The sequence below is a fragment of the Epinephelus lanceolatus genome, chromosome 13 (genome assembly GCF_041903045.1).
Source record: "Epinephelus lanceolatus isolate andai-2023 chromosome 13, ASM4190304v1, whole genome shotgun sequence".
NCBI classification, from domain to species: Eukaryota; Metazoa; Chordata; class Actinopteri; order Perciformes; family Serranidae; genus Epinephelus; species Epinephelus lanceolatus.
This window is the reverse complement of record NC_135746.1, coordinates 24591116-24618414: the sequence shown is the minus strand read 5'-3', so window position 1 is coordinate 24618414 and position 27299 is coordinate 24591116. Positions and strand designations below refer to the sequence as shown.

The following is a 27299-nucleotide window of genomic DNA, read 5'->3' as shown; positions in this document are numbered from 1 at the left end:
GCCACACCATAAACACCACATAACCAAGAGGAAGCTATGAAAATACTGACCCAGTGCCAAAAAAGAGCAAATACAGCAAGGTGAAATGCAAATCTGGGGTTCACTTTCACTTTCACTGACAATACTGTTTACAGTAACCGATTATCCGATTATCGTGCATGATATACCTTCAAATGGCAACTAATGTTCCGTCCTTAGTGAAAGAAAACGTAAACAAGATCTTGTTAAATTAGCATTGCAGGGTTTGGTATTTCGTAATTAACTCAGATATTGTAAATTTGGGTGTGGTATGCTTTTTAAGAAACAGTCTTCTCTCATTATGTAGTATATGACACAAACTGAGCCAGTTACAGCAACTGCATATGCACTCACTGGCCACTTTATTAGGTACACCTGTTCAACTGCTCATTAACGCAAAGAGCTAATCAGCAAATCCCATGCCAGCAACTCAATTCATTTATGCATGTAGACATGGTCAAGACGACCTGCTGAAGTTCAAACTGAGCATCAGAATGGGGAACAAAGGTGATGTAAGTGATTTTGAACATGGAATGGTTGTTGGTGCCAGACAAGTTGGTCTGAGTATCTGTAGGGTTTACAGAGGATGGTCCAAAAAAGAGAAAACATCCAGTGAGCAGCAGTTCTCTGAGTGAAAATGCCTTGTTGATGCCAGAGGTCAGAGGAGAATGGCCAGACTGGTTCAAGATGATAGAAAGGCAACAGTAACTCAAATAACCACTCGTTACAACCAAGGTCTGCAGAAGACCATCTCTGAACCAACAACACGTGGAACCTTGAAGCAGATGGGCTACAGCAGCAGAAGACCACACCAGGTGCCACTCCTGTCAGCTAACACCAGGAAACTGAGGCTACACTTCACACAGGCTCACCAAAACTGGACAATAGAAGATTGGAAAAACGTTGCCTGGTCTGATGAGTCTGGATTTCTGCTGCAACATTCAGATGGTAGGGTCAGAATTTGGCGTCAACAACATGAAAGCATGGATCCATCCTGCCTTGTATCAACGGTTCAGGCTGGTGGTGGTGGTGTAATGGTGTAGGGGATTCTTGGCACACTTTGGGCCCCTTAGTACCAACTGAGCATGGTTTAAACACCACAGCCTACCTGAGTATTGTTGCTGACCGTGTCCATCCCTTTATGACCACAGTGTACCCATCTTCTGATGGCTACTTCCAGCAGGATAACGCACCATGTCACAAAGCTCAAATCATCTCAAACTGGTTTCTTGAACATGACAATGAGTTCACTGTACTCCAATGGCCTCCACAGTCACCAGATCTCAATCCAATAGAGCACCTTTGGGATGTGGTGGAACGGGTGATTCACATCATGGATGTGCAGCTGACAAATCTGCAGCAACTGTGTGATGCTATCATGTCAATATGGACCAAAATCTCTGAGGAATGTTTCCAGCACCTTGTTGAATCTATGCCACAAAGAATTAAGGCAGTTCTAAAGGCGAAGGGGGTCCAACCTGGTGCAAGCAAGGTGTACCTAATAAAGTGGCCGGTGAGTGAGCAAGTGGCACAATCCTAAATAAACCCACATAAATTACATTGCATTCTAAAACACAGACCTGTAAATCATGAGTTCGGTAGTCATGTGTGTACTTTCAGTGTCTTCCTTTTCTCTTTGAGTCGCACAATCTCCTCATTTCCTCACCTCCTAATGACGATGACTCAAACAATGCTCACCATTCTTTTGGCAGACTTCGATTTCAAATGCTTTTTGTCTGAGACTCCGATCTTGTTACAGAAAATTTCAGTATCTTTGGTTTCTTTCCTTGTTTCATCTGTGGGCACAGAAGATTGTGGAACATCTTCACTAATGAGGATGGATCTATTCAGCTCTAAAAATTGGCCAAACAAAGGCAACTTCTAATGCGAACATCTGACAAGAACAGGACCAGATGCATTCTTGTCCACAAAACACTGTCAGACAGCATGTTTTGCAATAACAAACATTCTGTGGGAACCTTCCTGTATAAGAGCCGAATGAATATGAACAGGTATACCTATAGGAATTCTAGTGAAGTCTGCTATTTTATAGACAACGATCTTTACTCTTCAGCTGAATCTGATGGCATTTAGTAGCAATCCTGCTGCTGGAGTCACAGTACGTCTTGCGTAACAAAACACCTTCACTCCTTCGGCCTCAGTCGAGTCACACCTGAACAGTTTAATGTGTGATTATGCATCTTATGTACCCCGGCAAAAGTGTGACATTTGAGATATTAACGGCATGAAAAACAAAAACAGCTTTTTTTGATATTTTGCACTGTTTTCAGTGCAGCAGAAGTGGCTCTCCTGCCATAAATGTTTTACTGATTGTCTTCTTTCAGTAAGAATAAGACCCAGTATTTTCTAATAGAGGTATTGTGAATAAGAAAATCATCAAGTCTGTAATTTTTCCTGCTGATTGTGTTGTGACTTTGCAAATAATTTTTCCATTCTGAATATAACTTGAAACTGGTGTTGTCAGTCTGTCAGTAATAACTCAAATATGACTGACATGCCAGAGAGAAAGACACAGTCTGGAGAAAATGTAGCTTTCTTTCTTTCTCATTCTCTCAGACTCCCACTTTATATGTTGATATTTCAATATTACTTGAATAATATCAGGGTTTATTATTGACTGTGGGTTGTGGTTGAGTGGACTAATTTAAAATAGATTCATCTGCTGGAGCTTGGATCTCTGCCTCTCTCTGTCGCTGTAGTCCTCCAGTGCTGACATGTTGATGCTGTGTGGGTAATATGTGACACATAATAGAAGAGTGCTTTTGGAAAGAACTATGAAGTTACTGTCCTGCAGTTTGGACACGCTATCAATACTGGCTGCATTCGCACATGGGATATTGTTAATTTCTGTCTCAGTGTTACTTCAAATGAATTCAAAAAAATTAAATTGAGAGTGTGTCATCTCAAATCTAAATTTGAGATGTTCAGTAGAAATACTTGGACATTAATCCAAACCAAAGGAAATTATTTAGGGAGGATATAACTTTTCACCTTCCTGCCTGGTAAGGTCACCTAACCTGTACATCTAAGAATAAACTCTCTAGGACTGTGTAGTTGGCAGCCCACAAAAGTCCTTGACCTAACTCTTTACAGGAAGCAATTTTGCAAATCCTTGGATAGCGAAGGAATTACCCACCCTACTCTCCCTATGACTGGTTAGAACTCATTGCCTTCAGTGGTTCCCAACTGGTGGGTTGCGGTCTAAAAGTGGGTGGCGGGTCCATTCTTTATGGGCGGCAATTGAGTTTTTAAAGTGCAGTGACTTTCCCGTACAGAGCTTTAATTTTGAAGTGCAGTTTCCTGCTGCAGAGTGAGCGATTAATGGACAACTACTTGACAGAGACAGCAAACTAGCTTGACAACATGGTCAAACGCAAGTATGACGCTGAACATATTAAGCTTGAACTAATGACTAAGGAGAACTCTGGACCATAGGGCTGGGCCAGTTGGGAACCACTGGTTTAGGCAAGAGGGGTGGGATTGGTTAGGGTTAGGATAAGAATGTCAGCCAATCAGAGGCAGAGTAAAGCAGGCCATTTCTTCGCTATACTAGGATGTGAAGATTTGCTTACAGGAAGGACAAGAAAGAAAGCAAGGAATGTCATAGCAAATAGCTCCCATCCTGTTTTCATTCAGATTGAGCTCTTGAGCTCTGTGAGGAGCTACAGAGTCCCTCTGGCAATTAAAAATGTATCTAGGAAGTCCTTAATTGTAAGTGCCATCAATACTCCTACTACTTGTTTATTCAAACCAGTATGAATATTACTTGTTTTAAAAGATAATATATCAATTGTGAATCATTTGATCGAGCTCTGACAGACAGCACATCAGAGAGAGAGTGAGTTACAGCACTCAAGGATTACAGCACCAGGCACACTGACACAACACCACTTTATCCAGTTAAAACAATACTCAGAACTTGGATGTATTTTTCATGACAAACCTTTTTGATTCTTTTGATCAGTGGACCCTTACGGACTAAAGGAATATGAATAACTTACCGGATAATTGAGGAATGGACACATAAATTGAGGTCCGAAGACCTTCAATGAAAAAAAAAAATTACCTGCTTGGCAATCAGACCAGGACTCTAATTGAGACAGGCCTTTATTAGTCAAGATGTGTAGCCACACCAAGCTAGGGACTGGGCATTTAATTGGGACTAGGCTTTTAACTGAAGTTTTACTTTATAGTTCAGGGTTTGTACACATTTCCTAATGTGTGCACAGCATGCCATCACTAATAACAATGAATTCAGCTGATAATTGATTCCTGATCTATTTCAACTATTTACAAAATCCTTAGACAGATAATACAAAACATAGTTGGCCTCATCTCTCTCTGTTAAAGTCACGGCTTTCTGTTATTTAGGTAAGTGTCTGTTACTTAAATGTTTGTCAGACATGAGTGGTGCTTAATGGAAACGACCAAATTGCAACTGCGTGCACATCACATGGTGGATATCTGGGGACTGATACAAATTCAAGAGTTCATATACTTGTGTTTTAACAGTTATTGATTTTCAGGTATAAGTAGCCATTTTGCCTGCTCAGGTCTTTGTTCTTAACGTTTCCTTTATTTCCTCAGCTCAGCAGCTCTAATAATGTTGTTAGAGAGTGCTGCAATTTGTGCAGGGCAAAACCCCACTGTTCTTTAAGAGGAGCATCCTCTTGAAGGTATTTTCCTTTTTCTTCTCTTATCATTTCTTTCATCTTATCTCAGTTCTTTAAAGATTTTTACTTTATTTTATTAGTGCAGATCTTTGCAGCAGTATTTAACCACCAGTCGTCCAATCACACGCACAGTTCTCCCGTCAGAGATAAATATCACAAAAATGGCTCTGTGTGTGTGTGTGTGTGTGTGTGTGTGTGTGTGTGTGTGTGTATGGCAGGATATGTGTGTGTGTGTGTCTCTTCCCTTAGCTCTGTGTAATCCCCTGTAGTGTGAGTTTTTGTGTGTGTTTGTGTATGTAAAAGGCATGTGTACTGTGTTTGTATAGTGTATGTGTATGGTGTCTAGATATGGTGAGAGTGTGTATGTGTGTGTGTGTCCCACTCCACTCAGTGTAATCTCACGATTCAGTGGTTCAGAGAAAATCTCCCTCTTTCCAATAAACTCTCCATTTTTTCTGTCTTTCTCTCTCCGTCCGGTTCTCTCTCTCTCTCTCTCTCTCTCTCTGTCAACAATAAATGAAGTGAATGTTTGTCGTTCAAATGAAGCCTCTCGCCACACTCCATCAGAAAACTCCACGGTTACCACGGAAACAGCAGTTTATCGCCGATGGCAACCGTTTCTGAGATGAAGGGCCTTTATTAAAAACAGGCTGCCACTCAACAATCGATTGCTAACTTGCCGGCTGACTGTGTGATGGTGTGTGCAACGCTGGCGTACCTCTGTTTCTGACTTACAGCTGCTGTCTGTGATGCTCGGCCTCAGGTTTGTAATATAATGTATGGAAGCAAGCCAACACTGAGCTGGGCTAGGATGGAAGATGAAGCCTAATGACGTCAACGGTCACCCGAATTACCCTCAAGTTTTCATATATCCAGGAGAATATCTCAATATCTACCAGATGAATTTGCCCACACTTTTGTATAGACATTTATGGTTCCCAACAATGTGGTGTTTTTACTTTAGCACCACCATGAGACTGACATTTCTAATTTTAAGTGAAATGCCTCAACAGCTATTGGATAGCTTACTGACAATTTGTACAGACATTCACATCCACCTCTGGATAACCTGTAATAATTTTTTTGATGCCCAGAATATTTCATCTAATTGACTGATTGATATAATTTGATAAATTAAAAGACAGGACAAATGTGCATACTGTGCTAAAATTCATCAGGATATCACAATAAAGTCTAGGTAGGCAGGAATAGGGACTGACATCCATATGCTACTAAAAAAGTTTATCTCAGGTACGTCGGTACAATGGACAAGCAAGAAAGGACGTGGACAGACACAAAAAAGGTTTAAAGGCTCCCCCAGATGTGTAGAGGAATGTGCCTTAGATTTGTGTTTTAGATTGGCTTGTTTCAGATAAGATAGACCAATCAGGCAATGAGAGTCTTGAATACACTGAAAACACCATTTAGTTGGAATTTTAATTTGCCATCGGCCGCAGCTTTACTTTGTGTTTAGTGCAAATTAGCAAATAATGAAAGTAAAAAATTAAAGCCATCAAGAGAGCAGGACCAGCAAAGCTCATCAAATGGGCTGGTGGAATGTCAACTACCAGGATTCTCCATATTCTCCTTTGAGCCTCTTTTTTTAACAAGTTGGCAAAGTGGCACCATTAAAACTATCCCCAATTATCTATTAGCAGTTCCTGTTTGCAAAGTCCCCACTGATGTAAAGACAATGAGACTTACTGAATCCTCTTTTTTCGCTTATTTCTAAGAAAATCTGTGGACTTTTATTCCCTATAGACATCTGAGACATAATATCTTTGGAAAGTTTAAGTAACACTGAGTGACATCAATGTTTTTGCTGCCAGTGTTTGAGTCCTGTGGCATGTTCACACTGGACACAGAGGCGCTACGATATGTCAACTGTCAAGCAAGCAGTCGCCTGGCTGTTCACACCAGAAGCGTATATCTGTGCGTCAGTCAGCAAGTGATTCTGCTCCTCTGACTTTTACTAATCACAAGCATAGCTGTGTGTGTGTGTGTGTGTGTGCGTGCGTGCGTGCGTGTGTGTCTCTCTTTACTTATCTTTTGCTCTCTGTTTAGACAGAGAATATGTGGAATACGTGAGCATGGAAAACATATTCCATAATTCATAAGGATCAGATCATTTATGTAATATATCCTTTATATATACATTCATAACAGAATATCTGTGTGTTTTCTTTGCAGATTCATTCGCACCTCACAAGCTGGCAGCAGAGCTTGGCATTGCAACTCATACAGTGTCAACAGCCGAATCGGTTAACATGGCCGCCGAACATAACTGAGCAGCTCTTTATGGAAAATCAACTTGCTTCACTTCGCTCCCATGTCTTGTTTAAAACCAAAGCAAAAGCAGAAACGTGGTCCAAGTATGCAAACACAGAAGCTTCAAGATTCACCTGAAAATCATAACAACAAAAGTGCAAGATGCGGTATGACTTTTGACCCCAGGGTGCACCATAGCATGAAACAACAAGAGACCCCTTCTGTTTGGTTTCACTTCTGTTCAGAACAACGACTGACCAGTTTGACGAAGCTCTCGCTGACAATGTCTGTATACATCTTCATTTTTTTTTTTTTTTGACACCACGACACATTGTCACACACATCCCGCTGTCTCGTTTCCTCTCTCTCTTCCTTCTTGTCCACAGTTTGTCCACAGACGCTGTATTTGTTTACTACTGTAGTTATGGAAACACTCTGATTAGCTGCATATCGCCAGCTTGAGGACTGATGCTTGTTACAACCGCAAGAGCGTAGGAGCATGTGTAAGGTATGTTCAGCTGGTTTGGGTGTATGGAACCAGCTGGGCCAGGCATTGTCATTTGCGTTCACATACTTGCGTGTACAATGTTTTTGCCTCAAGAAAAAGTACAACGTTAACTCAAATACACCTCACGTTTCTCCCTCTGCACCTCCCCTTCTAACTCTCCCACAGCGCCCCGAGGAGGCCACTGAGAACACTACATAGAATGGTATGTAGTTATTACAATTTCCTATTTGAATAATTACACCAAATTTCTTTCCAGTGTTAAATTGTGATTATGCAAGAGACAATCTAAAACACAGCACACCTATCTCATCTCTGTAAGCATCAGCACACCCTCTCTTTCTTGTTAATATTTGTAACCTGGCTGCAAAAAACTACCGGGCATCACTGATCTTCTACTGGCCGGAAATCAAGTGGGATCTATTAACTTTAAATATTTGAGCAAGCTTCCAATTATCCATAGATAATGATTAATGAAGAACATGAAGCTTACAACATTGGCATAATGCAGAGTCAGTTGTAGGCAGCCAGCTGTCAAATGTGTTGTCTCAGCAAGGAAGCTGGCACACACAGTGTGTACGGCGAGGACAGCTTACAGGCAACTGCTGGTCAGATCCACGGATAACACATTAGAGGCGAGAGAGCTGCAGACCAGAAACTACTCTATAAACTTATTATACACTGAATATAATCAGCAGAGTTTGGGACAAGATGGGGCAATATTTCATCCATCACTTCAGTTAATTAACACATTTAATGGAACATCTTTATTTAGGGAGTCTAAATGAAGTTTCCCCAATAGTTGTTTTGCGGCACTGACTCACTCTCAGTCCAAAGTCTCAACACAACACTTAGCTGTTGCTCTAAAATTCAAGTGCGAACTGTTTAAAATATAAATGTGGCCAAAGACTAAGGTGTTGTTTAGGCTCACTCAAAGCCAAAAACTTAAACACAGGAAAGAAATGATGTCTACTCACCCACATCCTGATGAGCCCCTGTGCCTCTGTGCAGGAGTGTGTCAGTCCGTAACAGTAACAGTTGCTGCAGCCAAGCGGGTTTCGTTCCGACAACCCAAACGTGTCTGGCTTACAGCGGTCGCAGTTGTGTCCCTCCACATTTGCCTTAAATAACAAACACAGGCAAACACACACAGGTGAGCAACATGTTAACATTAATTCAGTAACACATTCTGTTTCAGTGGACAGCATGAGGTGGAGAACAGAAGTCATGTGACAACACTGAAAGCAGCTAATTCCACTCAACTGATAAGTGACTCTAAAATTATTAGTAGCTTCAACATTCGGTCATGCAGACAAATTATATTCATCATTCCTCGAACGTGCACTGACTTTGGTTAAAGTGCTTTTAAAGTTTTGCACATTCATCTTGGGTGGAATACAGAGTCACCTTAAACTAGATAATTTCATATGCACGGGAGATTATAAAAACAGGATTAAGGACTATTTCACCACTGAATGCACACATCCTGGTACTGAACACTGCTGCTTCATTATTCAGTGTGATTTGGTGTTTGTTTTTAGTCTGTTGTTTGCCCTTTTATATGAATATTTTTGTGCTTCTGTTTGGGCCAGGAGTCCTTGTAAAAGAGACTGTGAATCTCAATGGGAATATTCCTAAAAGGTTCAAATACAGGCTAATAACTAGAATTACAGCTTTGCAGTTGTATGCCTCTGCAAACCACGCACTCAAGATTAGTGCTACCAATTCAGTATCTGACCAAATGACCTTTGACCTTTTGGATATAAAATGTTAGTGCTTCATCATTTGATCCTATTAAACATTTCAGTGAAATTTGTCATAATTATTGGATGAATTCTTTACTTGAGGCCAATGTTTTGAGACATCACAGTAACCTTTGACCACCAAATTCTAATCAATTCATTCTTGAGTCCAAGTGTGAGTTATCACGTTCACAAGAATGGGACGAACTGACAACCTGAAAACAATAATGCCTTTGCCCATGGCTATCATTACTGCAGAGGCTTAAAGCCCAGTTCAGAAGACGAGTTGAAACAGGCAACTACTTGTAATGCGTCATTCTGCAACATTCCAAACACCTGCTAGTTCACACCAATGCAACTAGATGAGATGGTGTATCATCTCTATGCAACAACTCTCTGTACTTCTGTTCTGATTTCCAGCTTTTCAGGCTTGTTTTGTGGCTGAATATAATTTGCAGCTTCTTAAAATATGAATGAGGAGATGAGACAGCCAGTTTACACCGCTGCAACTTTTCTCTGCAACATTCTCAAACATATTCATCTAAACTAAAATTAATCTGAAAACAATATAATGCAATGACTTGGGCCAGTTATGAGAAACAAAAAGGGACTTTGGAAAGCCTCATATCCTTCTTTTTTACAAACCTTTATACAATTATTAACAACGTTAATACTTTGCTGATACAACAGGAACACTTCTATCCTATCAGTGAGCTCCTACAGCTGTGCTTTTTAGGATTTAATACCTTGCATCAGGACGTTTCAGCAAATACAGAGTACAAGCCAAGTCCTCTAGCTGAAAAAGTGTCTCTCTAATAGGGCTGCAACTAACGATTATTTTCATTGTCGACTAATCTGTCAATTATTTCTTTGATTAGTCGACTAATCATTTTATGGAAAAATGTGTTAAAATGTTGAAAAATGTCGGTCTGTCTCTCCCAAACCCCAAAATGATGTCATCTAATGTCTTGTTTCGTACTCACGCCAAAGGGTTTTAGTTCACCATCATGGGAGAGTGTGTAAAGCTGCCAATATTTGAACATAAGAAGCTGCAATAAGAGTATTTTGGGGTACTTTTATAGTACTTTTCTCTGAAACATGAACCAAACCGATTAGTCAACCACTAAAATAGTCACCAATTTTTTATAATAGTTGATTAGTCATCGATCAGTCGACTAATCGTTGCTGCCCTACTCTCTAACCTTTAGAAAACCATTTAAACATCATTGGGATTCTGTCTATATTATAATAATTGGTTCCTACTTAAACTTGTACCATGTCACATATTTCAGCTATTAAAATATACCCATCCAATGCTACACAGAAAATGCATTTTTCCCTTGTATGCATTGGGGCAGAAAAATATCTCACTGCACTGCATTGTTTACATTTGGAGTAAATAAGGTGAGAGCTGACTGGTCTAAAACGGGATTGTGGACAGGTCTGTATATTAAGTCTTCTCTCTGCTTAGAAAAGGCTCACAGTGCTGTCAACAAAACGTCATCCAATTAATGTTGAGCTCTGTCAAAAAGTCCTGCAGGTTAGTGGGGAAGGACCGAGAACAGAGGGTCGAGGTATAGTGAGGGAACCTAAAACCTCAACTTTAGTGCTCCACATTATTAGCATCTATTACATCAGAGGGAGGTCAATATGCTTTTACTTATATGCTAATTACTCAATAACCAAATTGTTCTATCAATCAACATTTCAATACAAGACCTAAACATTAAGGCCAAATTTTGATTGCTGGCATCTTGAATGTGGCGTCTTTTATTTCAGAGAAAGCTGATGTTACTAAAGGATATGCATCACACTCTTCCATAGACGGCAACGTTAAGACAGACAGATAGACAGGTAACCACCTTAACAAGTCACAGACGGGAGAAATAACTGATGAACAGAGAGACAGGTGACAGATCGAACGGGTGTTTGAGTGACAGACCGTCAACCTCCTACCTGTTCTGAGTGAAGATGATACCCAGTGATCTGAAGCCTCATTACAGGCCATGAATCAGGTGTGTAAGCATGAGTGTGTGTGTGTGTGTGTGTGTGCATGCAAAATTTTGTTTTAGCATTTGTCGCTGTCTATGTGGGATAATGTGATCAGCGAGTGACAGCAGAGATGAAAAGTGTCTGCAGTCTGGGGGTGCCATGTATTCAATAAGTGTATGTATTCATGTGTGTGTGTGTGTGTGTGTGTGAGGGAGAGAGCTGTGACAGAGAGGTATTGATGAGAGGCGTGTGTGTGAGATATATGATCAAGTTGTCACAGTGAGGATGAGAGGTGTGAAATATATGCTTTATATGTGTGTATATACGTAGGTGAGTATGTGTGTTTATGTGTGTGGGTCTATCTTTTTTTTTACTTTGCAAATTAAATAGGGATTTATTGTGTGTGTCAGTGTGTGTGTGCATCACGACTGTCACGAACGAGTTAGAAGAGAGGAGGTGACATCCCATCCACACACTTTCTTATTTAATTTCATTTCATTATAGAGGGAAAAATGCACATGTATGAACGTGTGCATCTATATATCTAGCTAACTGTGCCGGCAGCATTTGGAGGAAGTCACACAGAGATGCCCGTCTCCCTCAGTTCTGTGACATTTACTGAAATGACTACACACTTGCACACATGCACACATGTATTATAAAACACACATGCACTGACTTGACATATACAGATAAAGAGACCTGTGCAGGTTTTAAATCTGCGTTGACATTTGAAACCAAACATCATCTCCTGGTAGGATTCAAAACCATCAAAAGCATTTTTTCCTTACTTTGTCACACATTCATTCACTCTGACTTTAGGATGATTTTCTTTAAGTAAAAGTTGCTGAGCAGAATGTCAGTGGTCACTGGATGCGTGAAGTAAGAATAAGCTTTACAGACTGCACACATTGCACTGAACCCATTAGCAAATAATGTGGACCGTTCAGATGGTAATGTGACCATTTAAAGCAGCTGTTAAAGGGAAACTTCAGTATTTTTTAATCTGGTCCCTATTTTCTAATGTCTCTGTGTTTAAGTGGCTAATAGGCACAATGATTTTTGAAACTGGTCCAGTATTGAGAGAGACCGCTTCAGCTACAGCAGAAAAACATCCTGCAAAGTAATCCCTACAGGAAACTGTGTACCATCAAATTATCATTTTAAGTGTCTGACAACATTATAACCCTTTTTGAACAGGAATTGTGTAAACAGTGACGTGGGAGGGAAGCCGCGGCTACTCAGGAGGCGATTCTCTCGTAAATCGACCCGTTCTTCACCGTCCCCGTCATCTGACGGTTAATGGCCTCTTCGTTTGCGAGGGCAAGGAGGGCGCACAATTCCTTGTCTCCCCAGTTGCTCATCTTTACAGTGTCTGTCAGGTTTGCGTTTCCCTCTTGCTACTAGCTGCTCGCTAATTCCTGCTATCAGCTGTTTCCTGTTTATCCACTGCCAGTGGCTCGCACGTGCGACGTCATCAACAGCTCCTCCCGCAGGTCTTCAACAGCCCCTCCCATTGCAGAAGGCCGCCTTGGTCTTTTTAAACTAAAAGGGTTCCGCCAATATGACTACCCTACGAGGCTGAAAATTGGGCACCTGGGATCAACTCGCCATTCCAGCTCTGTGTGTCTAAATGCTCGCAGCTTGCCAGCAAAATGGCCCAACATTCGCGGAAAATCTGGCAGTGTAAAAGGGGCTAGTGAAAAGGACCCTGCAGAGAAATTAAATGTTTTTCTTTAACTTTCACTAGTTCTGGTCAGACAGATGTCATCAGCCATTACCTAGGCTACTTTTCCAACTTTTATTTTGGCAGCAGAAACAGTCTGGCATTACTTTTGAGTGTTTTATGTGACATATTCAGAGTAGTTTCATTATCATCCAACTTAATAGCAAAAAAAACCTCAACCTACATTGATTTTATATATACTTATACCTACCTTACACATATGGCCTTGTAAATCACTTGTACTTGTAAATCATTTCTGGTGTTTCTATTATCTGTTTCAAGCTTACAGGCTATTGTTTGTATTTCACACTAATGGAATTTAGTGTCCCATATACAAAACATTCCCACAGATATATACTGTTAGGGTTTCATTCCATACCATATTAAGCAGCCGACTTCATTCATGGTTCTGAGATGATGCTCGTAATTAACGAGTCGTCTCTTTCACACAAACATGCTTGTGGCTGGATAGGAAAACCCAAAGCTGGCTGAGCAAGTTGATAACCAGCTTCATGATACCGGTTATCCAGACAGCCAATGTCTGGGTTAGTCAAGCCAGATAACGAAAAACATATCATGGGTAAGATGAACTGGCTTAGAAGTCAAGGCCTTATAGATCAAGTGAAAGGTAAAGAAAATCATTTCAGCCATTGCAGCCTGTTCGACCACTGTGGCTGTCTCAATACTGGACCAATTTAAGCCTTTGAAACCTGGAGCGACATCACTTTTCTTGTGCAGCTTTCAGATGCCTTCTGCAAGTATTTAAACCTTTGACCCTTGAGCAAATAGGTGCGATTTTTTTTTTTAGAAATATGGGGGAACAAGGCAATGAGCAACTTGGTAAGAATATCCTACAACTACAATAAAATAATTATAGAATAATAGATTCAGAAAATTACTTTAAAAAAAATAGGGAAAAAGAAAAAAGCTATGGAAACTATATGTATAAATATTATTTTTGAATTATTTTACAAAACATTATAATTTTTTTAGCACGCTTTCCAGGTCATTTCCTTGTTTTTTTTTTGTTTTTTTTTTTTACTTTTTTTTAAACTAATTTTCTTGATTTAAATTTTCTCATTCTTGCTAATTTTTGGATCATTGCCTTCTTCCCATGTTTTTAAAAGAAGCCAATTTGCTCAAGTTTCAATGGGTTAAAAAACAGATGTCTCCATTAGTCACTTTGAGACACAAAAAATGGGAAAACAGGGTTCAGGTTGAAAAATACAAGAGTTTCCTTTTAAGTACTGTGTGATGCTACAACAGCATGATCTGATTTTGGTGTAAAGTTTTGCAGAAGTTCAAAATGTTTCCTGCACAGCTGCCTTCTTTTTCAAGTTGGAAACAAAGACAAGTGACAGTTTTTTCAGTCATGTGTAAAAGTGTCTCATGTCGAAGGAGAGACCTGTCATTAATCGTTTGACCTACTTGAACTGACATTGGATTTAAGAAAATTCTGACAGTCTTTCCAGGCAACAAATTAAAATTGCGGGTTGGCACGGAGAGACTAACACAGACCTGTTCACTTCAGGATTTCTTTATCCATCTATCAAGGTTATTCTCTGTTTGAAACAAAGATGAACTCGAAACATTACACTTGTTCTATTAATGAGGCATCCAAGCTGATTATTACTGGTGCTGCTTGTTCGACTTTTTCTTCCTTGTGAAAGCTTAAATAACCACTATGCAATGCGTTGACAGAGAAGTGAAAAACACGAAGGCTTGAATTCTTCTTTAACATCATGTGAGTAGATCACATAGTGAGTGTGTATGCCGTACCTTGCAGCTGCACTTTCCCGTTCGATCTGCGCAGGCACACACTTCTCTCTCCAAGTCACAGGTCTGGCTGTCCGATCCTGAGACGTTACACTCGCACTGGGTGCACTGTGGGAAATGCGGATGAAGACAATGCCAAGCTGCTGTTATCAACAATATAACAGGCTGAGAGAGGAGCTACCAGAGTGTGTCCTGGCTTTATGCTTCACCAAACCATTAAACTTCACTCCAAAATGAAAATGTTGCCATTATCTTCTCACTGCCATGCTGGTCCAAACATCAGTGAAGTTCAGACAAACAGCAAACACAGAGCTGTCCTGTAATTTTACTTTTTGACTGAAGCTACTGAGCACCAGAAAGTTTTAAAAAAGACCACGAAATTCCTCTGAACACTGACAGGATCACTAAGTTCTTTTTATTCTCCTACTGTGCTATTCATGAAAATATTCAGTTCCTCTACCTTGAATTCAGCTATGCATTTATTATGCTCATAAAATCCATTATAATGTCATTGTCATGTCTACAAAAATCTCCCTCCCCATCTTTGTATAATGACACAAACTCTCAACCCCCAATGACTAAACCCTATCAGAGATTTTTTCCCACGCCTCCTCTCATATCTCAATAAAATGAAAAAACCCCCCTTTGTGATGATAACAGTAATATTTGCAGTGTTGATATCATTTGGATCGTTCACCTGAGGAAAGTCTCTGTATCCCAGTTGACATTCGTTGCACTTCTCTCCTCTGAAGGAGTCGCGGCACATGCAGCAGCCTGTGTTAACGTTACACTGCTGGGTCACTGAGCCGATCACGCTGCAACCGCACGGCTACAAGCACAGACACAGAAATGAAGACAGAGATTATTTCTGTTGCTGTTATTAGTCTTTGTGTCTTAGAAGAAGCTTTGTTCAGACATTAGAACATCAAACAGAAAGTTTTTTTCATCAAGTATAATGCAAATATTTGTTCTGTTGCACACAGTCAACATTTCCAAGGCACGCAACAGAATACTGTCAAATCAGTGTGGAATTTTATTTGACTTCTTTGAGGTGCAAGATGAGTAATGTTAATGTTCAAAGAGTGTCTAAAGATTGAACATGTGGAGTTTTGTGTACAGTATGCATAACTGGAGTGAACTCACTTTAAAAACTCAACCTGTTAACACTAAAGTTCAGGAGCATCATAACGTTCTTACTGAAAAGCTGACCAACACTGGGTGTCATTACAATTGACCCTTCGCTAAGTCCCAGCCCTGGACACAGACTGGCCAAAAAAAGTGTAGGGTTAGCCAGCTAGCTACTGAAGATATAGCCTACTGAATGTATACACATGCTGCTTTTGCTTTTTAATGATTGTAACACTGAAACAAAGGCTGACCCTGCTGTACAGGAACCAGTGAAGGGAAGCAGGGAAACTTTGCTGATATTGAACCAGCTCTGTGTCATCACAGTGTGTGCAGATGAACGGTGTTTGACTTCCCCTGGAGATCCCTGCCCATCCAGCGGCGGAGGTCTGGGTGCTGGCAGCAGCAAAGGGGTGAAGCCAAACACCGTTCATCTGCACACACTGTGATGCCACACAGCTGGTTCAATATCAGCAAAGTTTCTCTTTATATTCATTGTCTTGTGTGTCGATCAGCAGTGATGTGGTGGTTCACTTTTACACTGTGATCTGTAGCCTATAGTTCGGCTTTAGCTTCTAACTATCTTTGTCTTTTTAACCTGTTGTTGCTGCTGAGTCAGTTTGACATCCTGGATATATCCTTCAAACACAGACTGTAGACCCCTCTGTCTGCTTCTCTCTGGAATCACTGTTTTGTTCTTCTAAAATATGATATTGATGAAAACACCATAAAAACAGACAACTTTCATATGTGCTGCAAGAAAAGCTGCACAATCATAAGCTCAACAGTTGTAAATGTGTCATATCCTGATGAAGACTTGTATAGTCGAAACGCGTTGATATCCCCATTTTATTAAAGGCTTTTTACACTACCCCAGAGTGCCTCAGACTCTTAGTTTGGACTACCTTTTGTTACATTTTGATATCTCTGTTTACGAATAGGACAGTCCTTCTTCTTTTTCATACATCAGTTGTAAATGTGTGTCTGGTTAAATGAAAACAACTGCGGTAGTCAGTGTTAATTAACTTTTTCCAGAGTTTATATGAGAGGGTTAAGCCGGCAAAGAGTTAACAATGACTGGTGATTTTAAACTCTTTAACCCTTTGAAACCTGGAGTAACATCATATTTCTTGTGCTGCTTTCAGGCGCTTTTCGCTAGTATTAAAACCTTTCAACCTTCAGCGATTTCTTTCAAAAACATGATTTAGAAAATTATTCTTTTTCAAAAACTAGAGAAAAAAGGAAAAGCTAGAGAAAAATTATATTTTTAATTTTTATTATTATTACATTTTAGAATTATGTTATAGAATTATTATAAATCTAAGCACTCTTTTCAGGTCATTTTTCATGTTTGTTTTTAAGTTTTGCTTTCTTTCTTTTATTTTTCATTTATTTTTTACAAATTTTCTGGTTCTTAATTTTCTCTTTTTACTAATTTCTTGCTAATTTTTGGGGTCATTATTTCTTTTGTTGCTCAAATGGTTAACAGAGGCAATAGTCTTTCACTGTCAATATGATTAAGTGTTGATTTTGACATTTTGTGGCTATGGCTTTTTGTCAAGTGTTAAACATTAACCTCTTTGTAACCTTAAATGACTTAAATGTTTCATACTTCAAGAAGTACTTCACCCCCCAAATGAACACCCCTCAAATCTGTGAAGAATCCAGAGTGAACAAAGAATCCAAAAAAGGAGACAATTCTTGATGAACTGAAGTCATAGGGGATAACAACAGCAAAAATATCAAAACGTCCATCTACAAACACTCACACAACTTGTGCAGTATAATCCAAGTCTCGTTTATCCAATCAGCCAGCCCCTTTTGACGGGAAACTGAACTGAAAGTAAAATTTATGTATGCTATGGTGAATCCGAACTAACCCTTTAAAACACCAAAGTCACACAATAACACAAACAAACTGATCAAGGCCAGGGTAGACCAGCAGTCTTCCTGTGTTCAGCAAGGTTAACTCACTGTTTTTGTGAATGAAGGTTGGCTTTGAAAAGAGAATAGATAAGAATCACTTTTAGTTCAGTTTTAAATACGAATACCTTTGGTGAAAACGCATGTGTTTGAGAAGGACTGAAAATAAGCCTGGATAAATGAAACTTGGATTATACTGCATGAGATGTGTGAGAGTTCGTAAACAGATGTTTTGATATAGCTTTGCTGTTGTTAAAGGTGTACCCCTCTTACTGGAAATCATCAAGAATTTTCTCAGCTTTTGGATTCTTCCTTTCCCGTAAAGGCATGCATGATGATTTTGTGGGTGAAGTATCCCTTTAAGAATATGCTGTGTGTACGTATTTTGCTCAGTTCTGGCTTGTTATTTCTTTTGCTGTACTTCACTGACTGTTCTGTTCCTATGTTTTTACTTTGTTCTGTTGTCTTTGGTACCTTTTTATGTTTGTTTTGAACCACTAAGATGCGTTTCATCCCTCTTTGTTGTCCCGATGTACCCTTTCTGGATCAATCGGCTGTTAAACTGAGACTTACAGTACTTTCATGTTCAAGCCTCTAATTGCTAATAGTCTATTGCTACCTCTAATAGTTTACTGTTATTGCTACCTCGCGGCCCTTTGGTGAGATGGTTTCAGAGCAGAACAATTACTTTACAAACACTTTGAACAAAGTCGTGTTGCAAAACACAGAAGTAGAGGAAATGGGAGCGATAAGAGTCACAGAAAGAAAGGTGATAAAGAGGAGGGAATACAGAGAGAAGACTGTGTAAACAAGCGCTGTGATAATAAGAGAACAGTATGGGAGGAGAGAGAGCGGAGAGCACACAGGAAGGAGCGGAACATAAGAGAGGGAATGAAGATGAAATGGAGCTAAGACGGAGAGAAAACTGAACAGCAAAGATGATAGTGAAGAAAACAACTAAATGGTAACCAGCTGGAATACAAAAAGGCAAACTAGATAAAGACTCATGCATGTTTAAACTTGACCAAGTGTTTTTCTTTTATTATATTACCTTTACTGTGCTCTTATTGAGTTCAATTTATGTGAGAATTTATTCCGTGTCTATGTTGATTAATACACAGAGCAGTGGTTCCTAATCTCTTCCTTAAAGAACACTTTTTCTACCATTGATTGAACTGACACACCCAGATCAAGTGACATGTTTTATGGATGTTTCATATTATATTTAATGCATAGCTCTAAGAGTACAGAGTAACTGATAAAATGTACATTACCACAAATAGTGAACACAATAACTGTAGGAAATGTGTGTAAAATGATCAATGTGGATGAATTCTGAGCAGATTATCTCCTGTGAATATATCACATCAAAGATGATTCATTCATTCATTTTCCGTAACCGCTTAAACTGTCAGGGGTTGTTGGGGGCCTGGAGGGGTGGGGTACACCCTGGACAGGTCACCAGACTATCACAGGGCTGACACATAGACACAGACAACCATTCACACTCACATTCACACCTACGGACAATTTAGAGTCACCAATTAACCTGCATGTCTTTGGACTGTGGGAGGAAGCTGGAGTACCCAGAGAAAACCCACGCTGACAAGGTGTGTGAAGTCCTGTCTAAAATTCTGTGCAGTTTCTGACTACTCAGAGTTGTAACTGGATTTCACTCAAATGTTAATGCGACTTTTTCCTCTTCTTCCTTCTTTTATGTTGAAGGTGCAGTTATTCAGTTTAGCAGTTCACTTCGGATAATTTCAGTTCAGCTATTTATCAATTTAGGTGAACAACCGGCTGCCTCTCTGCTTTTGTCGATGTCTCCAGTTGCACAGGTCCAGTGTAAGTTTCAAACCAGGCCACCACCAGCCTCTCACTGTAGTGGCGTCTGCACCGGCAGTGTTTCTTGTCTCTTCCCCTCTAAGGCTGTGTGCCGCTCTTAAAGGTTTGGGTTGCACACGGGGCGATGGAAGTGGACTCTCATGCTTATTTATCTTGCTTTATCTCATATAATATCATTCAACACAGTTTGAACACAGTTTGATGTGACCAGGGGAGAACATGCAAACTCCACACAGAGTTCCCCCACCACCCAAGAGTTCGAACCAGGAACCCTCTTGCTGTGAGGCGACAATGCTAACCACTGCACCAACATGCCAAAGATGAGTTTTTGACAAATTCAGTGTTTTGGTCTCCCTGATTCTTGGTCATTGTTCTATTAGCTCTTTGTTGTTTTAATTAAGTGTTCTAATGCAAGATGAGGATGTTTAGCAGCGGGTGAAGACTCTGTGAGTACAGCTTGTGTTCAGGTCTTCACCGTGCTCTTATCCTGTGAGATTTGTTTAGGTTTATATCTTGAATCATAATCTTAATTTTATAAATAACAACTTACAATTTAAAAAAGTTTCCTTACTCCACTTAAAAAACTAAGAAAATTTTGCGACCCCCGGTGAATGAAGGTTTGGCGTCTGGACTTCCAGGTTGGGAACCAGTGATACAGAGCATTTTTCTAGTAGCAATATCCTCCTGAGACCCTGTGTCCTCATATGAGGACATCGCATTTTGGGTTTACTTGACCTTATACTTCATTCTACTTAACTTAGACCTGTTGTCCTCGTTCGTGGACACTTTTTTGTGCCATCTAGTGGTAGTAAGAGCACAATATACTAAATCCATGTAAAAACAAGATGGCAGCCATCTCTGCCAAGTCAGTCTGCAGCTGATCCCGACACAAAAGTGGACAAGGTACAAAACCTGATCACATTTTATGGTTGAAACTTGTTTCTTTATGATTAATAATGTTTGTAGTTTGATATGGCAACACATTTGACCAAATTTAGCAACAATAAGAAGCTAAGACACTGTTAATTAGGAAGTACTCGTTTGACGACATTGGGACTTTATTATCGTGTCAATGTTTAGTTTTTTATACTTATCACGTCCTACTAATGGAAACCAAAAAAATGTTTGGGTCTCAGGAGGTTATATTAGAATTGAAAGAACTCAGAATTTTTTCATGACTGACAATGTTCAAAAAATGGAAAGTGAAATGACTCATAAGAGATACAGTTAGCTTTAGTTTTTCACTGACATATAGACAAGTTAATTCATCTTTATCTAATAGAGTATATGCCTAATTTTTATGCTGTCCCTCTAGTGTGTTTGCTGAGCCCATTCATGTTTTACTACATGTACTCTAAGATACACAAATGTTAGCAACTGCTCTTTGCAAATACAGTTTCCAGCCTACCTTGCATCCAGTCACAATATCATGGCCCCAGTGGTTGGGAGCACAGTGGTCGCACCTCTCACCAATGGTGTTTGGAGGACAGATACACTGCCCTGTGTTGGCGTCACAGTTATTCCCCACATGGCTGCACTGGCAGGCTGCAGGAGAGGAGACAAGGTACGTTTTAAATGGCTTTGAATAAACTGAAGACAAATCAAAGTGACTATATTTAAGTGACACAGCTTTGCTTTCTCAGCATGACACGCTGGCTAACAGGCTCCAAATTGAAACAAAAGCAACGTGTCTGGGATTGAACACACTGAGCCACGTTTTGTTGGAAACTCAAACCTTAGGGGAAATGTTTTGGTGGCAGTGTGTTTCTAGTTGTACTGTTAATTTGTGAAGAAGAGAAAACACTGCCTTTATCTAACTGTTATTTGTCACTTTCCAAAAAACCAAAAGAGAAATTGTGAACTGTTTATGAGATTGATACTGAGGGGGAATGTTATGCGCATACCAAATTATACGGACAAGCGATCATTAAATAAAACAGCTTCAGTTATAGGAATTTGAAAGGGTAATTTATTGAGTTACTGCATAAAGACTGAGCTGTTTATAGTAACACCCATAATCCCCCAGTGTCATTCATTTCAATTTATTTCACTACCAATTAACTGTCTCAATCATCACCATTTCCGAGAAAACACAATAGCCGATGCCAGAGGACTCTCGCTTTGTACGCTGGCTGAATAGAAATGTTAACGCTCATGAAATGTGAGGTCATCTTCACAGGAGAGCTGCATTGTTTTGTTAATGGTTAATCAAAGTTATGCTTCTTAAGCTAGTTGTGGACACTCTATAACTTCATTTTTTGGACACAGCCTGCATCATGTTTGTATTCTGACTTGCCTGCGGTACATTAAACACCAGCCAGCATATTGTGTCTGTAACCTGACAGCTGCACTGTGGCACTGATGTTAAGATGAATCAAAGCAAATAATTCCCAGTCCTATCTTGTCTTTCTGATGCATGATCAGGCTCTCTGGCTAACTTACGACTGTTCTTCTTGGCTGTCAATAGCGGTTGGCATCAATAATAAATTGCATAAGGAGATATGTGGGAAAAGCTATTCATAGTCTTACTTGGGGGTGCGCGGATGCTTAATCCTCATTTTGGGCAGCACCAAGTTTCCTGCACCTGCTGTCTGCGTTGCCAAGTTTTTAGGGCATACGATTTAATAATTTGAACATATTCCGGTCTAATAATAGACATCTGAAAATGACTCAAGTATTCTCAGATGACTCGACACACCCTGGGGGAACGATAATGAAAATCCTCAGCTCTAGCAACAAACAGTTGATAACAGTTAATTGCTTTCAGATGTAAACTTTTTGATCAGTTTACCAATGACACGTGTGATTGATAATAATGACTAGTACTCTGATAATATACCCACATTTGACTTGTAGAATATGGTATGGTACCTACAGTATCTAGTAACCAGAGTCTAGAGTCTAGTAACTGACTCTTTGCTAAGTCCCGCCCCTAGACACAGACTGGCCAATCATACCGTAGCATCAGGACAGCTCCGACCAGGGTCCAACAACAACAATAACACAGCTGTGCTCCATTGACTCTGATGCAATCTTTTCAGATTTCCTTCATTTTCAGGCTGGTGTTGTGGATTTGGAGCTAAATGTTGTGCCTGGGGCACGTCGTGTATTAATGATACTCGTTACCTGGAGAGGTTGGAAAAAGATATACGTTTCTTCCCTGTTCCAAAAGCAAAATCAGACCCTGAAAAGTGTAGGGTTAGCTAGCTAGCTACTGAAGATATAGCCTACTGAATGTATACACATGCTGCTTTTGCTTTTTAATGATTATAACAGTGAAACAAAGACCGACCCTGCTGTACAGGAATGGCGATCAGCAGTGATGTGGTGGTTCACTTTTACACTGTGATCTGTAGCCTATAGTTCAGCTTTAGCTTCTAACTATCTTTGTCTTTATAACCTGTTGTTGCTGCTGAGTCAGTGTGTCACACAGTAACACATGATTCTTTCCTTTACCACTGGCAGAACTTGCTGATATTAAATAAATAAAACAACATTAACAACGTGTAAATATTCTACTTTTAGAGTAGAGGCTCTAACTGTTTTACACAGAAACTTCACACCATTTACAAAACGAATTCCATCCTCTACATCCAATACCAGCACGCTGCAACTTTGACCCTCTGGTATGTTGTACAATTTAGGCAAACCTTGACCTTTAATTTGAGGTGTGAGTAAGGATGTGCTTGGTGTTAACTCCCTGCTGATTTAACTTTGAATCACCGCTCCTGCACAAAGCTATTTCGGTAAAACAGCAGAAATTGAATTGGCTGGAATGTTTGCAGTTGGACATAAAGCACTGATCCTAACAAGATGGGAATTACGGAACTAAAGTGGGAACATAGTGTCAATAAATAGAAATCTAAAACAAAAACACAGGTATCTCACGTCCTGTGTTTTCTACCTAACATTTATTGATTAACCTTATGATTCATAACATGTATTTCCCTATAAAACTGAACACATTTGATAATTATCAGCTGTTTTTCTTGTCCACCAGTTTTCTTGTCCATCTGTGTGTTCAACCTTCAAAGATATTCATATCAGTCAGCAGCTAGTTTCTCCGGCAACATTTCATCTTTCTTCAGCACTTGAATTTGACCGTTCTTTATTGCTTCCTTCTGTCTTTCATTTGTTCTTTCCATCATCTAAATATATATATATATACATATATATATATATATATATATATATATATATATATATATATATATATATATATATATATATGTGCATGTATGGGTGGATGCTTTGTTTGATGTGGCTATAGCCTTTGCCAACACATGTTTAATAACCCCGGGGAAAATTATTGCACAACTATTTATAAAACACAGCGTAATGTCAGAAATACATGATCGATGGCAATAAAATTATGAGGTCTTCATTATTTCTGCGAGCCTGGCTTTAATAAGATAGAAGTTCGTGGTTTCTGCAGGAAACTGATGATATTTCAAATTACAAGTTATTTGCTGTACGGTATAGATGCAAACTTTGTTATGTCCATGAGAAGCTGAAACAGGAGGAAATGCCTACACCGACAAAGCACTGTACGTCTGAAGACAAAGCAGCGCTCATTTAACTAAAGCCAGCGGCTCACATTTATATAATTTTGTCCTATTTTGCTGTGATGTTTTGTGTGAGAGGTTTTTAGCTGTGGTCTGCTTGTGAGCGAAAAAAGGTTTGCAATAATTATAAAACTGCCAGCATGATATGAAGGAATACAATTACACAATAGCTATTTTTTAATGGAATAGCTCTGCTGACAATGTGTGTAAACTTTAGATTAAAAAGACAGAAAAGTGGAGCAGCAGTTTTGTGATTGCTGACTTTCATTACAAATTACAGTATAAACACAGGTTTGATTTTGTCAGGAGTTCCAGTGGATTGAGCTATTCTTTTGTTCTGCGGGTGATTGCCAACTTTTTCAACAAACACTCTGGTCTCTCTCCTCCACCTTCTGTGCTTACGTGTGCAGCCGCCCTCCTGGAAGTTAAAGAATCCTCGTGCACACCGGTCGCATTTGGGTCCGGTGACGCCCGGCTGGCACCGACACTGACCGGTTTCGTCACAGTCAAACGACTTGGAACCAAACGAGTTGCAGTGACACGGGACACACGCTCCGCCTGTGCTGATGCCGTGAGTCTGAGGCTGGAGGAACACAGACAAAGACAAAGGGAACAGGTAGTTGAGAAAAAGTAGTGGAATCAGGGTGAGACAAGTTGCAGACACACTCTAGCAAATCAGAGACATGGAGGTTATAACAGCACACACTGCAAAACTTGTCTCTGAAGAGTGAGGAGGTAAAAATGAAGGAATGTTTTTCTTTATATCTGTTGAGATTTTCAGTCTTCTCAGGATAATATTCCGGGAAGGAGAGAGGACATGAAAGATGACTTGACCTGAATTCTTATTCATTTTAATTTGACCCTAATTTTACCCCTTAAGCTACAATGTGCCAGCCTACATGATTTCAACAAATCTTTTGAATGTTACCAGATAAAAAAAATGAATGAGTCGTCAGCTACCTCAGAAAAAAATCATAAAAATAATGACATTTACAGCACCAACAACAAACATCTTAAGTTACTTAAAGAGGTTTTTGATGACACCTCATTGGCACATTGATATTAAAACATGTTAAAGATTGCTCATTATGTGTATGTTTCCCTTCATGCTGCACTCGTGACCTTGCATTACTTCGTACACTAGATGTGTTCCTCATCTAACATGTCTACACAGCAAGAAAACACACCCATGCTGCTTAAAACACACCATGCAGTGTGTGTTACCCCTGTCCTAGGCCTGTACGCGCCCCTGGGACAACCCCCTGTGCGGGAGGACCCCCCCCATCTCTGCTGCACGGCCTCTATGGGAACACGCTCCACTGGCCTGCGGGTCTCCCGCCTCTCGTAACCTTGGCGACGCAGGTCACAGCGTCGGCCCACAAAGCCGGGGCGACAGATGCAGCGGCCCTCGATGTCACAGCGCTGAGACATAGAGCCGTGGGGGCTGCAGCGACAGGGAATACAGTCCTGACGCTCAGCATCCCACCAACAGTTGGGCTGGACCAATCACAGCACAGAGCGGTGGAGGGGGACCAATGAGAATGAGTGAGCAGGACAGATGAAAACAACAAATGGAAAGTACAAGAACTGAAAGTGAAAGCAGAAAACCAAAAGAAGAGCATCTTGTCTTTTGTGAGAATGAAATAAAAACATTATGAATCATCATCATTGTCACAATCACAATTTTTGTTGTGCAAATAACAAAAGAATACACCAGAATAACAAAAGAATACACCAGAATAGATGAAGCACTTGACGACAGATTAACTTTTACAAAACCAAAAACATTAATTCACATTTTAAAGGGGACCTATTCTGCTAATTTTCAGGCTCATACTTGTATTATGAGTTTCTACTTAAATTTATTTACACACTTAAATGTTCAAAAAAACACTTTATTTTCCTCATACTGTCTGTGCTGGAAACCCTGTATTCGCACTCTGTCTGACACACTCAGTTTTAGTGCCTGTCTCTTTAAGACAACCTCTGAAAAAAGCCAAGTCTCCTCTAAGTGGCCAGCAATTCCAGGTCTGCCATATATTTTGTCTCTGTACCGTCACTCTACCGTCACCGTCACAGCCAGGGGAATGACTGTAATGGAAAAAAGGGGCATTTTCTACCATAAAAACATCGGCGAGCAAGATTACATGTTTTCCTGTTGTAAGCATGTAGCTGCATGCAGCAGTGTAGGCTACGTAATGTGAACACTTGTCAGGAGAAATCTGTCACAAGCTGATGTCAGTTTGTCTTGAAAGTAAAAAGTTGGAGGGAGAGTATTCAGAATGATATGAAGTCTGAGGTTTTTGCCCACACTTTACTTCATTATTTGAATCGTTTGATATGAACATCTGACATTGTAACACACTACATATATATATATATATATATATATATATATATATATACATACATACATACATAGGTCTAAATCCATTGTAGTTTGGAACAATTAAAAATCTTTGTGGGTGGAAGTAAATCGGTCGACTAATCGGTTTGAGTCATTTTTCATAGAAAAGTGCTATAAAAGTACCCCAAAATACTTTTATTGCAGCTTCTTACGTTCAGATATTGGCAGCTTTACACACTCTAAAAGGGAAAAACGCCAGCACTCTCAAATGTCCTTTTAGTAAGTTTAATCAACCAGCTTGGATGGCAGTACCAGTACACAACAGACGTTTCGACAGAAAGTCTTCTTCAGTGTGTGAAGAAGACTTTCTGTCGAAACATCTGCGTTTTTCCCTTTTTCACTGTTTTTGGCTGTGCACTTTACGAGTGTATTTATTTTGAGAGTGCTTGCTTGTTCCTACATGATTTTGAGCTTTACACACTCTCCCATGATGGTGAATCAAAACCCTTTGGCGTGAGTACGAAACAAGACATTAGATGACATAATTTTGGGGTTTGGGAGAGACAGAACAACATTTTTCCACATTTTAACACATTTTTCAATAAAATGATTAGTCGACTAATCAAAGAAATAATCGACAGATTAGTCGACAATGAAAATAATTGTTAGTTGCAGCCCTAGTAAAAAGTCGCTTTCCATCTGTTGGCCTTTCAAGTGAATCTAGTGTTTGAACATATGTTTATTTATGTAGGCTTTTAATATTATTGCACAGA

The 27299-nt window shown here is 39.8% G+C and overlaps 1 protein-coding gene across 1 annotated transcript in view; it reads right to left on the bottom strand.

The window, feature by feature from the left end:
* Positions 1-27299, bottom strand: part of lama2 (laminin, alpha 2) — a 332854-nt gene that overhangs the window by 107262 nt on the left and 198293 nt on the right. The window contains exons 23-28 of the mRNA XM_078173904.1: positions 25404-25676; positions 24582-24762; positions 21023-21159; positions 15419-15550; positions 14725-14829; positions 8463-8606 (exon numbers count right to left, since the gene is read on the bottom strand). Coding sequence (XP_078030030.1) covers positions 8463-8606; positions 14725-14829; positions 15419-15550; positions 21023-21159; positions 24582-24762; positions 25404-25676 — 972 coding nt within the window. The remainder of the gene's footprint in view (positions 1-8462; positions 8607-14724; positions 14830-15418; positions 15551-21022; positions 21160-24581; positions 24763-25403; positions 25677-27299) is intronic.